General features: G+C 36.7%; 1 protein-coding gene across 10 annotated transcripts in view; it reads left to right on the top strand.

Annotated features, from left to right (window-relative positions):
- RASA2 (RAS p21 protein activator 2) overlaps positions 1-18,120 on the top strand; it is a 126,479-nt gene that overhangs the window by 80,175 nt on the left and 28,184 nt on the right. For all 10 annotated transcript variants that reach the window (XM_061419903.1, XM_061419897.1, XM_061419917.1 and 7 more), the window contains 6 exons: positions 6,186-6,342; positions 8,201-8,349; positions 10,452-10,566; positions 11,057-11,131; positions 11,572-11,695; positions 14,497-14,603. In XM_061419903.1, the coding sequence (XP_061275887.1) occupies positions 6,186-6,342; positions 8,201-8,349; positions 10,452-10,566; positions 11,057-11,131; positions 11,572-11,695; positions 14,497-14,603 (727 nt within the window). The remainder of the gene's footprint in view (positions 1-6,185; positions 6,343-8,200; positions 8,350-10,451; positions 10,567-11,056; positions 11,132-11,571; positions 11,696-14,496; positions 14,604-18,120) is intronic.

The following is an 18,120-nucleotide window of genomic DNA, read 5'->3' as shown; positions in this document are numbered from 1 at the left end:
GTGTTTTATATGCTGTAACTTCCAAAACGTGTCCATAGATGGGGGAAAAAAAAGAAAAAAAAAAAACGTGGTCATTTTTTTTATTAACATTTGAGGCTTGTCATTCCCTCCTGCCGAACTTCTTCCACCTTATATAAAGTTAGCATACATTTTTTTAAATGAAAATTTCTGAATTCAGTTCATTGTCTTTAAAGTGATACGCCATGTGTGCCAAGTCACTTCATTTGTGTCCGACTCTGTGCAACCCTGTGGACTGTAGCCCACCAGGCTCCTCTGTCCATGGGATTCTCCAGGCAAAAATACTAGAGTGGGTTCCCATGCCCTCCTCCAGGGGATCTCCTGACCTAGGGATTCTGTGGCTCCTGCATTGCAGACTTACCACTGACCCACCAGGGAAGTCCATAGCATGCTGCTTGGTACAAAATAACAGATAAGTTGTTGTGCCTCCCAAGGCTCCTCCAAGTGAACTTGAAATGTGCCCTTATAGCCTGTATTTTAAATAAGATGTCTCCAAACAGGCCCTCCAAATTTGGCAACAGTTTGTCGAACTACCAAGTCAGGATGTATGAGCACTAACAGAAATTAATTTTATTCTATAGATTTATTTTTGGCCAGTAATATGTTAAAGGTGACGTGCCAGAAGTGTGTGTTAAAATTTATGCAGCGTGAAATAGAAACATCCTGCTCGTTCATTTACACTTCCCTATACGTGAGGAAATATAAAAATGTGAATGCAATTTCCTTTTAAGTCAGATTAAAACACAATCTCCTTTGTCAGTTGTAGAACTGCAGCGTCCCCTTGTGGGGTTGTTAGTAACTAAATGAAAACTCAAGAAAAGCTTTACCTTCAGGATTTCAAGTGTATTTTTTCTAATCTTAATAGTAGGAAAGAAAGTAATTATCAGTAATATAATTCTGTTGTTTGAGAAGTATTCATTTGCTTTCCCTTTCCACATTATTTCTATTTAGCATTTACTATTAGAGTCTTTTCCTGAAAACTGATTTTTTTTCAAAAAATATTTATTATTTTTATCTATTTGGCTGTGCTGGATCTTGGCTGTGGTATGTGGGATCTAGTTCCCTGATCAAGTATGGAACCCAGGCCCCTTGCATTGGAAACATGGAGTCTTAGCCACTGGACCACCAGGGATGTCCCCTGAAAACTGATCTTTTGTGGTTTCAATTTTGTTCTCAAATTATGACATGATTCAGTTACTTTCCCTTTCCTTTGTTAACTAGTCAGTTCCTTAGTGATAGTGTGTATTCTTTATTCTGAAACTTCTGTTAAAGTGTTAGGATTAGCTCGTTATTGTCGCTATTAGCTAGTTTTAACTTTCACATATGTAAACAACAGAACTCATTCACATGGTTCACAGTTCAGAAGATAAAAGTCTTATCTCCTGCCTCTGTCCCGCAGCTAACCTCTTCTGAGGCAGCCCCTGTTTTGAGTTCCTGGAAATATTTTATGTAAATACAGGCAAATGTGGATATGTCCATCTTTCCTCTTCTTTACATGAATGGACACATGTTGTATCATGTTCTATACCTTTTTTTCAGTTAGCAGTTTAGTAGAACTTCATTAAGTATTTGTTGACTTTTTATAGTGGTTAAGAGTATGGATTCTAGAATCAGACTACCGTGGTTCAAATCCCATCTCTGTCATTAACTACCTGGCTGATCCCTGACAAGGTGTTCCACCTGAATGCTTTTATTTTCTTTGGCTATGGAATGGGGGTGGTACACTTAATACCTGCCTCTCAACACTAGAGGATGAATTGGTTTCACATAAAGTAAGTGCTGTGACCATGGGTATCTCTCACACTCATCATTACAGTTATTGCTGCTGTCATCACCATTATTCTGCATCAGTACATACAGAATTTCTGCATCTTTTTTTTTTCCTTTGGTACCAGTATTCCATTGGTGTGGAATGGTATAAATGAAGAGAACCTTAGTGCTAATATAGTTCTGTCTTATTTTACCAGTAACCTGGTGTCAGAGAACTTAATATGTGCGAAACCTTTGTGTGATTGTATATATTGGTACAATCATTTCCTCCTAGATGATCCAAAATGAACATTAAGAAAATTGATGCAAAGATCTTTTCATGTTATAATTTTTTAATTTTGAAAGTAAAATTCGAATAGAAATAAAGCACATGGTTGGAGGTTTTTTTTCAACATAAGCACTTTATACAAATATAAAACTGGATTAATATTTACTTAAGATGAATTGGTTTTCTAGTTTGCTAGTTTTGCCACCTGTCTTTGGTAAAAATCCATTGACAGTGATTATCTTTCTGAAACCAGAAGTGACATTCACGTATTGGAAAAGCTGCCTCTGAACAGTTGTTTTCCAGCTTAGGCAGCATTATTCACAAATAATGGTAATCTTTGTCTACATACCTCAATTTTAATTATACAGCCTTGTTAAAACTTTCAAATGCTTTTTTTTTTTCTTTTAAAAGCCTGACTCTTGAGATCATTAGAATTGCTTTTATGCCCAACTATAAATTGGAAAAAAAAAAAAAATGTGAGCAACTGAGTGCCCTTTTCAGTTAATAACTTCTTTTTAATTCCTGTTCCTTATTCTTTCAAACTGAAACAGTTCATTTAAAAACTGAAGAAAAATATACTTGAGATTTTTTTTGTATACCTAGACCTTAGATACACCAGATACCCTCAATGTAACAAATCTTGAGGTTTTTCTCTTTAACTCTAATTCATACAAGATTGATTAATTCACAAGGGATCCTTCAGTTGGTTGAAATTGAGCTTTTTGTAACAGTATTTTAAGTGGTAACAGTTATATGTATATAAATGTTTTATAAATCACATTTACTATGTGCAAAGCACTATTCTAAGAGCTCCACTTATATAACCTCCTTAGGGTTTTTATAAGGATTAATCATTTAAATACTATTTTTACTCCTTATGTAACAGATAAGGAAGCAAGCACAGAGAGATTGAGCAATTTGCCCAAGGTTGCAGACCTGGAATTTGGACCAAATTCTTTTGACTCCAAAGTTTGTGCTCTTAACCAGTGTACTATAATAAGTTAGTACTTTTCACCTAAATGCTTTTGAGTATGTTTAAGATTCAAAAATATTCTGTTTTAAATTGCCAATTTTTTTTTAAATTGCAAATATTTGAGTGTCCCTTTTAATATTATTAAAAAAGAAATCAAGTGAGTGATCCCTTCTCATTTAAAAAAAAAAAAAAAGATCTTTTCAAGGAATGGGTAGGACAATTTTGTAATTCTGTATTTTGTTCCAGTAGACATGGATGAGATACTTTGTCCATAGGAATTTCCCGTTCCTGCCAAAGAAACCCAAGGAGGCAAGTTTAAAAAGAGTGTCCAGAGAGAGCCCTTCTGGAGTTCCTGAGCATCCTAAAACAGTGTATACATAAAAATCAGTAACTGTCATATCACTGCCTGAATCCCTCCCTGTTAGGACTGTAGACCTATTTTGCGGATATTTTGTAGTTTTATGAGAATACCAGAGGGATAAGGCATTCCTTCCCCCAGCAATTTGGAGATAAGGGAATAATATACTCTGAGGATAATTTCTATAGAACAAACCAAAATAGAGTCTGTAAACCTGATTAGAGTGTGAGGATACTGTTTAGAGTGGGTAGATGCAGTCCCTGGGAGGCAGAAGCAGGTTTTAACTGTAATACAAGTAATCTTATTCTACCATATATGAAAAACAGGAGTTACAATAGAAGGGGCAGTTAATCTAGAACAGTAAAAAAGGCTCCCGAAGAGGCAAACATGGGTGAGTACTGCCCATTCAAGCCCAGTCGTGGGGTAAGAGCAATCTGTTCTAGAAGCATTGTTCTTTCCTTGGCAAAGTTGTCTTAGCTGAGAGATTAAGATTCCATAAATCTCTGTGTTATGTCCCTGTAGTCACCACAGCACACCTTCTGATAGATAATTTGACTTTCCACATAGCTTGCCAGTAGGTAAAAAAATGTATTGACCAAACATAAAAAACTATATGTTAACAGGTAAAAAATGTACTAGTTGAAATGAGAGATTTAGATGAAACACTGTAGAAAATGGTGATAATAGTTAAGCCAGGTGATAAATGCATGGGGTTGATGGTGAGGGTGTTGCTTGTTAATAGTATCACTCTTCTCCCTACTTTTGTGAATTAACATTTCCGTAATAAAATACATCAGTCACGATAAAGTACAGGTATCTTTGCCACACGAATGCGGTACAGTCTTCCCTCTGTATTCGTGGGGGATTGTGTATTCCAGGAATTGTGTAGTTTGAACCCATGTTGTTTGCATGTCAGCAGTATTTCTTGCCATAAATTTAGTAATTGGCCTTCTATTTTAAATATATTGGTCTCTGCTCCGTCATTGTGATTCAGATTCACTTCTAGATTTGCTGATTGAACTAGGTATCTGAATTTGCAGAGCTACAGAACATACTGCACGACACTGTGTAGTGTATGTATGTACACATACATATTACACTGTGGGAAATTGACTAAAGTGATGCCCACGCCAGAATGATTGGGGATCTGCCACCTAGACTTCCATTGGAGGCACTTCAGAGTCATCTTTGCTGACAGGCTTATTTCCAGTTATTTCCATAGGCAAATTATTTACATCATTATTTCTCAAATCAGAGAGTAGAAGTTCTGAAGCTTGGTTTTCTGAAACAGGAATTCCTTTTTTGTGGGTAGTGCTATAATTTCTATATAATTTCTTCTTATATTACCATTCCTTCATTTTTTAAATATTGCTTGGTTAATTCTCTATTCTCATTTATCTTTATCATATCTTTCTCAAAGCTAGTATTCTGTTAAAACCTCCTCTCCTATTTTTAATCAAGTTAGTGTATTAGGGGAGGACATAAGTGGTAAATGTCAGGAGTAAATATCAGAACTACTGACTTCTTTATAAAAAAACATTCTGGCTAATGATTGAAGGAGGAATGATAGAATTATAGTTATCATTTTGAAACCTGTGCAGATTAATGACTCTTGGCAGTGATCATCAATAATTGCAAATATCACAAAAAGGAGAAAACAATGACATCACTGCCTCCTGGTGTAACTACACAATACTATCAATGTATTCCTACCAGAATATCAAATTCAATCTAACCAAGCCCCTAGATATACTCCCAGTATCCAATATACTCCAGGATACAGGAAATGAGACAGACGAATATGTTAAATGATACCATGGGGATAGAGTTAACATAGTCCTAAGACTGGAAAATTCTATAGATAAATTATCTGATTTCTTAATTGCTTGAATCCATCAACCAATTACAGTCTGTGAACTTGGATTTGAATAGACTATTAGAAAACTGTTCAGTAAGTTCAGGAGAATTTGAATACTGACTGGATAATGTAGTTATATATACCAAAATATTTATAGATGAAATTAGAAAACACCTGTACATTGCTTTAAAATAATAAGTGGGATGGGAGGAGTGAGTAGAGATGTGGCTAAAACAATAATGGCTTTGAACTGATAATCAGTAATGTTAGATGATGAGTACATGGAAGTTCAGTATTCTGCTCTTCTTACTTTTGTATGATTTTTAAATTTCCATGACAAATAGTCTTTAACTTAGATTTCTGGTTTTGATCCTACAAATTCATGTGAATCCAATTTTTGTAGCTGAAATCATTTTCAATATAGTTGCAGTGCTAATCCTTTAACAATATAAAAAACTCTTTATAAACCTTCAACCACTTACTCTTAAAAAATTAGTTCAAATTTTTACAATATAGGATTTACTTTAAAATGAGATCACTTACATCTTCTTATAGTATGTCTTATCTATTTTAACCAAATGTATCTTTCTTAAATTTAGTTAATGAAAAGTTATTTTTGATAATACATTGGATTTTAAATCGTTTATAATATTTTTCCTAACCTGCAGGCTAATCAAACTCTTACTCAGTCCTTTTGAGATATTGACTTTTGTACTATCTATTTCTTTTTTGTTTCCTGGATAAAAATCTATTTTTAGTTTTCTAGTTCCATTTACAGCCACCACTTAGCCTCTGAAAATTAATACTCTGCTATTTAATGAATTATCCTAACATTAAATACTGACTTTTTGGATTCTTTTTTATAGCTTAGCTGTTTAATTATCTCTCTAGCTTTGATGCACATTATCATTGCATAGAATTGATTGTATTTTTTCTTTAGGTACTTGCTACAACCAAGAGACAATGGAAACAAGTCATCTAAAACTGATGACCTGGGGTCCCTTCGATTGAATATATGTTATACAGAAGACTATGTGCTTCCTTCAGAGTACTATGGTCCTTTGAAAACACTGCTGCTAAAATCACCAGATGTTCAGGTACTTTAAAAATCTTGTGTGTTACTTAATAGTCCAGTGAAAGTCGCTCAGTTGTGTCCAACTCTTTGTGACCCTGTGGACTATAGGGAAGTCCATGGAATTTTCCAGGCCACATTACTGGAGTGGGTAGCCATTCCATTCTCCAGGGGATCTTCCCAACCCAGGGAACAAACCCAGGTCTCCCACATTGCAGGCAGATTCTTTACCAACTGAGCCTCCTGTGAAGCCCAAAATGAAAAGGCTAAAATAATTCTATAAATGATGAGAAAAAGATTTCAGAGTATCAAATTTTATTAAAACTATATATATGTGAGATAAGAAAGCCTTCTTCAGCGATCAGTGCAAAGAAATAGAGGAAAACAATAGAATGGGAAAGATTAGAGATCTCTTCAAGAAAATTAGAGATACCAAGGGAACATCTCATACAAAGATGGGCTCAATAAAGGACAGAAATGGTATGGACCTAACAGAAGCAGAATATATTAAGAGGTGGCAAGAATACACAGAAGAACTATACAGAAAAGATCTTCATGACCCAGATAATCACGATGGTGTGATCACTCACCTAGAGCCAGACATCCTGGAATGTGAAGTCAGGTGGGCCTTAGGAAGCATCACTATGAACAAAGCTAGTGGATAGTGGAGGCGATGGAATTCCAGTTGAGCTATTTCAAATCCTAAAAGATGATGCTGTGAAAGTGCTGCACTCAATATGTCAGCAAATTTGGGAAACTCAGCAGTGGCCACAGGACTGGAAAAGGTCAGTTTTCATTCCAGTCCCAAAGAAAGGCAATTCCAGTCCAGTCACTTCATGGGAAATAGATGGGGAAACAGTGGAAACAGTGGCTGACTTTATTTTTGGGGGGCTCCAAAATCACTGTGGATGGTGACTACAGCCATGAAATTAAAAGACGCTTAGTCCTTGGAAGGAAAGTTATGACCAACCTAGACAGCATATTCAAAAGCAGAGACATTACTTTGCCAACAAAAGTCCATCTAGTCAAGGCTGTGGTTTTTCCTGTGGTCATGTATGGATGTGAGAGTTGGACTGTGAAGAAAGTTGAGCACCAAAGAATTGATGCTTTTGAACTGTGGTGTTGGAGAAGACTCTTGAGAGTCCCTTGGACTGCAAGGAGATCCAACCAGTCCATCCTAAAGATCAGTCCTGAGTGTTCATTGGAAGGACTGATGTTGAAGCTGAAACTCCAATACGTTGGCCACCTGATACTAAGAACTGACTCATTGGATAAGACCCTGATGCTGGAAAAGATTGAAGGCAGTAGGAAAAAGGGATGACAGAGTATGAGATGGTTGGATGGCATCACCGACTCAATGGACATGGGTTTGGGTGGACTCCAGGAGTTGGTGATAGACAGGGAGGCCTAGCATGCTGCAGTCCATGGGGTCGCAGAGTCAGACACAACTGAGCAACTGAACTGATATGTGTGTCTAGATATACACACACATACTCTACACGTATGTATGTTTTTGTGTGTTTTATTTGAACCAGAGTACTATATACCAATATCTGCTCCAAATTTCATCTCTGATAAAAAGTTAGAAAATTATTTTTGTCAATGTTATGTGCCAGCCTGGATGGGAGAGGAGTTTGAGGCAGAATGGGTATATGTATGGCTGAGTCCCTTTGCTGTTCCCCTGACACTATCACATTGTTTATTAATCATCTATACCCCAGTACAAAATAAAGTTTTTTTTTTTAAGTTAAAAAATTTAATATTATGCTATATAATAATTATAGTTAATGAGCATATTTGAATTACTTTTTAATGGATAGTGATTGAACATTTAATCATGCGTCTCTGATTTTGTGCTTGTTTTCCACCTTTCTGTATTCTAGCCAATATCTGCCTCAGCTGCTTACATTTTGGGTGAAATATGTCGAGATAAAAATGATGCTGTTTTGCCCCTTGTACGACTGCTGCTCCACCATGATAAACTTGTTCCTTTTGCCACTGCAGTGGCGGAACTAGACTTGAAGGAAACACAGTAAGAGTTTTATTTTATTAAGTGTTAATTATGCGCCACTGAAATTGGGCCTTAATTTAACAAAATTTTTCACAGTCTCAGTTTTTTTATATTGACCAGCCTTTCTGTAGAGAGGTCTAAAAGGACTATGAAGCAAGTAATAAAAGGCAGTTCTTTAAGTTAACAAGCAGTGTCCGCCAACAGTAAACTTAACAAGTAATGAAGTTTTTTTTTTTCCATTTAGTGTCAAAATTTCCTGTTCCTGATCTTTGCTTTGTCATTGTAATGATTCATGTGTCACAAATAAAACACCAGGACAGAAGATTTTTTTCCCCTTATCCATTATATATATATCACCCTGATATGCACATGTGTATCACTACAAACAAAGCTAGAGGAGATGATGGAATTCCAGTTGAGCTATTTCAAATCCTAAAAGATGATGCTGTGAAAGTGCTGCACTCAATGTGCCAGCAAATTTGGAAAACTCAGCAGTGGCCACAGGACTGGAAAAAGTCAGTTTTCATTTCAGTCCCAAAGAAAAGCAATGCCAAAGAATACTCGAACCACCGCATAATTGCACTCATCTCACACGCTAGTAAAGTAATGCTCAAAATTCTCCAAGCCAGGCTTCAGCAATATGTGAACCGTGAACTTCAAGATGTTCAAGCTGGTTTTAGAAAAGGCAGAGGAACCAGAGATCAAATTGCCAACATCCGCTGGATCATGGAAAAAGCAAGAGAGTTCCAGAAAAACATCTATTTCTGCTTTATTGACTATGCCAAAGCCTTTGACTGTGTGGATCACAATAAACTGGAAATTCTGAAAGAGATAGGAATACCAGACCACCTGACCTGCCTCTTGAGAAACCCGTATGCAGGTCAGGAAGCAACAGTTAGAATTGGACATGGAACAACAGACTGGTTCCAAATAGGAAAAGGAGTACGTCAAGGCTGTATGTTGTCACCCTGCTTATTTAACTTCTATGCAGAGTACATCATGAGAAACGCTGGACTGGAAGAAGCACAAGCTGGAATCAAGATTGCCAGGAGAAATATCAATAACATCAGATATGCAGATGATACTACCCTTTTGGCAGAAAGTGAAGAGGACCTAAAAAGCCTCTTGATGAAAGTGAAAGAGGAGAGTGAAAAAGTTGGCTTAAAGCTCAACATTCAGGAAACAAAGATCATGGCATCTGGTCCCATCACTTCATGGGAAATAGATGGGGAAACAGTGGAAACAGTGTCAGACTTTATTTTCTGGGCTCCAGAATCACTGCAGATGGTGATTGCAGCCATGAAATTAAAAGACACTTACTCCTTGGAAGGAAAGTTATGACCAACCTAGATAGCATATTGAAAAGCAGAGACATTACTTTGCCAACAAAGGTCCGTCTAGTCAAGGCTTTGGTTTTCCCAGTGGTCATGTATGGATGTGAGAGTTGGACTGTGAAGAAAGCTGAGTGCCGAAGAATGGATGCTTTTGAACTGTGGTGTTGGAGAAGACTCTTGCGAGTCCCTTGGACTGCAAAGAGATCAGTCCTGGGTGTTCTTTGGAAGGACTGATGCTGAAGCTGAAACTCCAATACTTTGGCCACCTCATGCGAAGAGTTGACTCATTGGAAAAGACTCTGATGCTGGGAGGAATTGGAGGCCGGAGTAGAAGGGGACAACAGAGGATGAGATAGCTGGATGGCATCACCGACTCGATGGACATGAGTTTGAGTGAACTCCAGGAGTTGGTGATGGACAGGGAGGCCTGTTGTGCTGCAGTTCATGGGGTTGTGGAGTTGGACACGACTAACCGACTGAACTGAACTGATGCACATGTGTTATTAAAAGCCATCAGATGGCTTCCCGTTCCTATCAAGTCTAACACTTGTTTAGAGACACACACTACTTTTGTAGTTCAAATACAGGTTGCTTTTCTTGTTAGCTTGTTTTTTTATATTTTTGTTAAGGGATTTTTATAAGTGTGAAAATCCTTAGAGTAGCAAACTTTTAAGTGGTTGGTAAAAATTATTAAAATTGTATACACGGTCAAAGTCAAATGCCTGGTTATTGATTTTACAGCCTTTGTTTATTGCACTTGGTTTTACCTTGTTTCTGTTTGTATTTCAGAGATGCAAACACAATTTTTAGAGGAAACTCCTTGGCTACCCGATGCCTGGATGAGATGATGAAAATAGTGGGAGGGCACTACCTGAAAGTAACATTAAAACCTATTCTAGATGAGGTACAGAATATACCTCAGATAGTAATATTTTGTCATTCTTATAGTGTGTCTTCCATCAAGTGATCTGGTGATATGAATGACATATCCATTCATACATTACTGAAAACATAAGGCTGAACACTAAAGTAAAATAAATGATTTACTTTTCCTTTAATGTATTTTTAGTTGAATGCACATTATAATGTACTCTACATAATTATTTATTCCTTACCAGATGTATAGTAGCTAGAGTTTCAAATATGTGAAAGTTTTTTTGATATAGTTCTTTAGGTGTATACATTATCTCTGGATGAGGGTTTTAAACTTGATTACAGTTTAAATTTTTATAATTAATTTGTATGATCAGAAAAATAATAGTTATTGGGTTGGCCAGAAAGTTTCCTTATGCTGTTAATTGAAAAACCAAAAAAACTTTTTGGCCACTATGAATTTTTCATTTTTCCAAATTATTTAGAAAAGAGCATTAAATGAAAAATTACCTGTTTTCCAGATATGTGAATCCTCAAAATCCTGTGAAATTGATCCTATTAAATTGAAAGAGGGAGATAATGTAGAAAATAATAAGGTAAGCCTTTGCTGTCTTTACAACTGCGTTAAAATTGGTCTTAATGGTGTATCTGTCTCTCACTTGTGTTGTAGTAATGCTGTTTGGAGGGAAGCAGTGCTTTTACTTACAGGATGCCCATACTATTAGCAGCATTGCCTCCGTCTAGTTTTCAGAATGCTGTTTCCCTGATTTCTCTTTGTATCGTTTTATTCTCTGTTGCTTCCTGTGAATTTTCTTCTATACATTCACCTCTTGTATCTAACTAGTCTAAATCTAACTTATTAAATGAGGTCAGGATGAAAATTGTCCTTTCACTGAATGAATTTATAGAAGGGAAGCAAAGCTTTAGAATACTAGATAGACTAGTATATCTCATTTTCACTGCATTTTTTTCCATAAAGGGTATTGAAGATGTGTAAAAGTCAAAATCTTAATGTTCACCTTTTTAAACCCTGCAGGAGAATCTGCGCTACTATGTAGACAAGTTGTTCAGTACAATTGTCAAATCAAGTATGAGCTGCCCCACTGTAATGTGTGATATCTTTTATTCTCTAAGGCAAATGGCTACTCAAAGATTTCCTAGTAAGTGCCTTGTTTTACTAAAATATGCCATTTCTTTTACTGTATGATTTTATGTAGACTTATGTATTTGGTTTATGTAAAAGGTTTAAGGTTTTAAGTACAGTTTGTTTTTAAAAATAGTTCTAGCTCATTAATGAAATGTATGATTTAATTTAATGGCAACTTTTTACATGCCAATCAGAATCACCACTATTTTTAAGAAAGGCAAAGATTACAAACTACATATTATATAAGTAAACATTTATACTGGGTGCTTATAAGACTATTAAATATGATAGATAAAAACACCTTTGTCATTTGTGCCAGCTGTATTTTCCACTTGCATGCATTCAAAATAGTGAGAATTTTTAGTTCCATACAACTGACTAGATTTGACAGTTTGAGAATGCTAAGGTTTTATTGGTGAGTGGTTTTTACAGAAATGACTTTAGACATTAGAAACATCTCCGTTGCAATATACCTAGAATTTTGAGGTACATATATCAATAACTGTCATGCTTTAATTTTGCAAGAGCAGCTGTGTCCAAGCTTTGCTTAGCAACATTTCATAAAATTAATAGTTGCTACCTCTGGTTGTCAACACTTGGAATTATTCTGTTTATATGCATCTCTGATAAGTAAATAAACTTATTTACTATGGCTCTTTCCTGATCTGCTTGTAATGGGGGGAGGGTAAAGGAGATAAGGCAGCTACTTAAATTATCAGTCTTACCCAGATGTGTGAAACTATAAGTTTATTTCTGTAACCATCTGAAGAGATTTTGCTACTTTATCATATTTTTCAAGTGTGCATGTGCACACAGGTGTTTGCAGTTATCTGCCCCTCCACTAAATTAACCAAAGCTAAAATGAGCCTGAATTCTTTACCTAACAAGTAGATAAATTCAGCCCTAGACGTCTTTACTAATTACAGTAAGGCTGTAAACAGTTGGCTTGAAATAAGCATACTAAACCCAGACTTTGTAACAAATATCGGGGGCAGGGGGGTGGGCAGAGACATTAAAATATAGAAGGGTGAAGTGCTGAGATTTTATTTTTAAATAGTGAGTTAGACCATAATAACCATATTGAGGGCTTAGTGAGCAGGACAGTGCTAGCCTGAATTAGCTCCTCTCTCACCTGCACACCACCACATGAGTCAGGGACGTTCTCCTTCATCAGTTAATGAAACGTAGGTTTAGGGAAGTCAAGTGATTTGCCAAATGGCCTGTGACATGGCCAACAGGCATGCTGGGTCTCAAACCTGGGCCCAACGCACTCCAATGTGTTACTAATCACTGTAGTCTACCCAGGGATTTTGACCTTCAATATGCATTAGCTGTTTAATTCTTGTTTATATGGATAATCTAAAATACATTTTTTATTATTTTAAATAAATGTAAATGTATTTCCTTAACTATCTCATTGTTGTCCTGAAATATTAACGTGTCTTCTATTCTCTATAGACCCCAGTAGTGATAGTTTTGTTCTCATAGAGTATTTGCATTATTTTCTCATTTGTACTTAACTATCCTGGAAAGATGGGTGGGGAGCGGGGAGGAAGCAGTCACGGAAGCAAACGTTATTATATTACTATAAAGTATATTGTACTTAGTCGCTCAGTCATATCCAACTCTTTGTGACCCCATGGACTGCAGCCCACCAGGCTCCTCTGTCCATGGGGATTCTCCAGGCATGAGTACTGGAGTGGGTTGCCATGCCCTCCTCCAGGGGATATCTTCCCAACCCAGGGATCAAACCAAGGTCTCCTGCATTGCAAGCGGATTCTTTACCAATGAGCCACCAGGGAAGCCCATAAAGTATATTAGTATATTATTATGTAAAGAACTACATAGTAAATGACTTGGTGACTACGTGCTGAGTGGCTCAGAAGAGTTACTCACACCAAATGCAGACATTGTTTCCCTCACCACCTGCGTCTCTGCCATCTGATTGATTGTTGTGTTAAGTGTTGACTCCAGTCTGAAAGCTACTCAGCTGTAGCTGAGTGATCAAAGCCACAAGTTGTCTCAGTTCATCTGCATTTTTATAGGTAATATTGGCAGATTTTTAAAAGTAAAGATTTCTAATTATTTTGTTATCCAGCCTTTGATTTTATCAAGATTTCTGAGGGGGAACTGAAACAGTATCCCGAAACTGAAGACAATCTCCTGTCCTAGTCTTAGGGGCTTAATTATTACTACTGGATAGTGCTGCTGCTGCTGCTGCTAAGTCGCTTCAGTCGTGTCCGACTCTGTGCGACCCCATAGACGGCAGCCCACCAGGCTCCCCCGTCCCTGGGAATCTCCAGGCAAGAACACTGGAGTGGGTTGCCATTTCCTTCTCCAGTGCATGAGAGTGAAAAGTGAAAGTGAAGTCGCTCAGTCGTGTCCGACTCTTAGCGACCCCATGGACTGCAGCCCACCAGGCTCCTCCGTCCATGGGAGTTTCCAGGCAGGAGTACTGGATAGTACTAGATACTACTTTTATTTTTGTTGTTGTAATTTCAGGAGTTTCTTCTTATAGATGAGGAAAGAGGTATTTTTCCAAATTAAATTATTTCTCACAACCTAGCAGCTTTGCCTTTCATTTTCTTTGTTATTTCTTACTATTTTTTTTTTCAAGTTTCATTTTTTTAGTCATAGGATTTTTTCCCTTTAATTTGGTCATAACCATTACTATCATTTCATCAATTCAGTTCTTACTAGCCAGGTTATATTTATCTCCTATTAAGTTTACATACTTTTTTCCGATACTTTTTGTCATTTCGTTTTGTAATTCAGTGTTTTGTGCATGACATTTCACCATTTTTTTTCCTGCAGATGACCCTCATGTTCAGTATTCTGCAGTGAGCAGCTTTGTATTTCTTCGTTTCTTTGCTGTAGCAGTAGTATCACCTCATACTTTTCATTTGCGACCTCATCATCCAGTAAGTGTTGTTCTTTTCAAAGCTTTATTCCATTTTTGTTTATTTTCATTAAAATAAGAAAAAACAAAATAACAGGCCAGTTGCACTTGGCTGTGTTTTCTTATAACCAGTACTTAAATTTAACTGGTTATTTTCCTTAGCCATTTCATTCTTTCAGAAAAGGCTGAAAGTCCCATTATTTTTGTTGTTAAAAGATACTTACACATGGGTAATACAGTGTTGGTGTTAGTTGCAGCTTGTTGATGGGCAGGAAGAGAGCTCATCATCTTTTCCCTCTGCTGTTGTGTACATTTGTAAATTTCTTTACAACAGGGTTGTCTTTTTTTTTCTTTCATTAGTTGTAGGTTTAATCTTGCGGATAGCTTTAAATCTCACAGACATTTGAAGAGGCTCATTTCTGGAAGGTGTAGAAACTTTCATTGGAATGTAATTTGGTATCTCCATATTTACTTTTTATTCACCTGAGATATTACAAATGTATGAGATTTAAAACTTAAGGCATATAATCTTTTTGTTCTAAAGTCATATTTACTTAAATCTTAATCAACACTACGTAGATTGACATGTTTCTTAACATTTTGTTGTTTAGTCACTAAGTCGTGTCCAACTCTTTGCAGCCCCATGGATTGCAGCACGCCAGGTTCCCCATCGTTAACATTTAAAACTCATTAATTTTGCTGTTTCTTTTTCCTTCTCATACAGTATTTTTTTGCTAAGTCTATAACCTTTTATGTTCCAAACATTTTATAATCTTATCTAATTGTTTTTTTGCTGATTTTTGTAGCAAGTAATAATAATAAAAGCCAACATTTATTTAGTGCTTGCTTTGTACTACACCTTGGTCTAAGTACTTTACATGTTGTAACTTAGTTCTCCCAGTAACCTTATGAGGTAGGTTCTGTTATAATCTTCATTTATAGGTAAAGTGAAAGTTGCTCAGTCACGTCCAACTCTTTGCAACCCCATGGACTGTGTAGTCCATGGGATTCTCTAGGCCAGAATACGGGAGTGAGTAGCCTTTCCCTTCTCCAGGGGATCTTCCCAACCCAGGGATCGAACCTAGGTCTCCCACATTGCAGGCGGATTTTTTACCAGCTGAGCCACAAGGGAAGCCCCATTTATAGATTAGAAAACCACAATTCAAGAACTTTTTTAGGGTCGTACAATTAAAATATTACGATTTGATCTCAGTTTGAACTGGATTAAATGAGAATTCTGACCCATTCAGTCCTCCCAGACTATGAGCTTACCCGTGTTCCTTACTGCCTCTTAGCAGGTCAGGTGTGTGAACACCTGCAGTGTATTCAATGCTGTGCTCAGCCCTGGAGAGGCATTGATGAGGAAGACACACCTTCCCCTAAGGAAACTTGCTAATACAGTGTAGGGGAGACACAGAGGTTTTGTAGTTAAACTAGGCTCTGAAGGCCACCTCTCCTCTTAGCAACTACACATTGGCCACTCATTTAACTTGAGAACTGAGTATAACCACACTGCTGTGGTAGTAACACACCTTTTCTTGTCAAAGAATGAATGATCTGTGAGTAGCTGCAGGGGACCAGTGTCCTTTGTCTTTTCTGTGGTTCTGTACAGAGCTCTGGAGCAGCGAAAGCGTGATGGCATTCTGGACAGAAACAGAACTCCTACCTCTGAACATGTGACCTTGCCTTGTATTCAGACTTGGATTTGCATATCCCTATAACAGATGGGTTGCAGTAAAATCCTTCTGATCACAGACTCTGTATTTTAGGTCACCTTTCTAATCAGTATGCCAGAAGGACTGCTTCACACTGTCATATAACTTTATTGTTTGTTTTTATTTTATTTCTTTATTGTTTGTTTTTAAATGAACCTTTCCTTCTAATTGGGGAAATAAGGCAAACACTTAAGACACAGTCTAAAACTGCAAGCATAAATCTAGCACCTGATTAGTACCAGGTGAGCAGTACAGACAGTTCATACTACAGAAATTGAGAGCAAGGAATAATCCTGGTGACCTGAGAGTGATGACATTGTCAGGACCAGTAATGAAAGTTACAGAGTGATTGAAGAGGAGAACCACCATTTAGAGATTCTTTGAATTTTGAGAAGTCAGTTTTAGTAGAGGAGAAAAGAAGAAAATCCAATTGAAAAAGATTAAGGAATAAGTAGATAAATGCAGTTTTACCCAAATTTGAGCAGGGAAGTCTTGATGAAATTCAGTTCAAATTCAGCTTGTTAGCAGATTGTTAAGAATTTTATATTCTTCAAAGGCAGAGAATTGGAGGGACCTTTTATAGATATAATGGAATCCTGGATGTTGTAGCTAAAATGTTTTCTGAATAACTATAATTAAGGTGTGTAACTATTTCATAAGTATATCATAACTTATCATATCTCAGATATTCCTTCTTTTTCAGAATTGCCTTACATCCTTAGCCATCTCTTCACCTCACAGTCACTGTCTATTTTCAGTGTGGTGATACTAAAATATTAAGGAGTATCAACCACTTTAGTTTACAAAAGCATTTCTGTATCTAAATTTTCTTGAATATGTCTTTTGATGGCAAATACTGTTTATCTGAATCTCCAGAACAAAAAAAGATGTTTTTATATAGTGATAGAGGAATTAGTTATACAAAATGTATGGATGTGTGAAAACTCATCAGACTATATACATTTAAAATTTGTTCATTTCACTGTATGTAAATTATACCTCAATTAAAAAAAAAAAGCAGCAAGGATTTGTTAGGGAACACTATTTGGTCAGTTTTATTTATATTTACTTCTTTCTAGCAGACAGCCCTGGAAAACACCTTGGATTGTAGACTCAAATAGTTACTTTCTGCTAAAATTGTACATGAACTGAATGATTTCTCATTTCCTAAGCTGAAGTTAGGTTTTTGTTTCCATGGTGAAAACAATTGATTGCAGAAGCCATAAGATTATTGAATATGCTTACAAGTGAGTTGAGTACAAAAAATTTGGAAATTGCCATTTTAAGTCATAAAGTAAAAAGAAGTAGATGCCATTGACATTCCAAAAGTAAATAAAATTTTTTTTAGGTAGTCCCATCTACCATACTTCCCAGTCCCTGGGATTCTCCAGGCAAGAACACTGGAGTGGGTTGCCATTTCCTTCTCCAATGCATGAAAGTGAAAAGTGAAAGTGAAGTCGCTCAGTCGTGTCCGACTCTTTGCGACTCCATGGACTGTAGCCTACCAGGCTCCTCTGTCCATGGATTTTCCAGGCAAGAGTACTGGAGTGGGGTGCCGTTGCCTTCTCCACTACCATACTGTACCCCTCCCTAAAAAATAATTGATTATGACTTTCAAAAGTAACACATCATTAGATATATTTACTTCAGGAGGGATTATCAATTACATATGGCTTCTTTAGTCTTTTAATTCCTTAGTCCAGTGAGCTGTGCCCATCTTTTGCTATGTTTTAACTTGTTTGAATGCACATTGTTGAGTCACTGTTTTAGAGCATTGTAGCCCATTCACTCTACTTTTTACACAAATTCTATTCCTTGAAAACC

Source organism: Bos javanicus, chromosome 1 (genome assembly GCF_032452875.1).
Source record: "Bos javanicus breed banteng chromosome 1, ARS-OSU_banteng_1.0, whole genome shotgun sequence".
NCBI classification, from domain to species: Eukaryota; Metazoa; Chordata; class Mammalia; order Artiodactyla; family Bovidae; genus Bos; species Bos javanicus.
The sequence above is the reverse complement of the archived record's forward strand: the minus strand, read 5'-3'. Positions and strand labels throughout refer to the sequence as shown.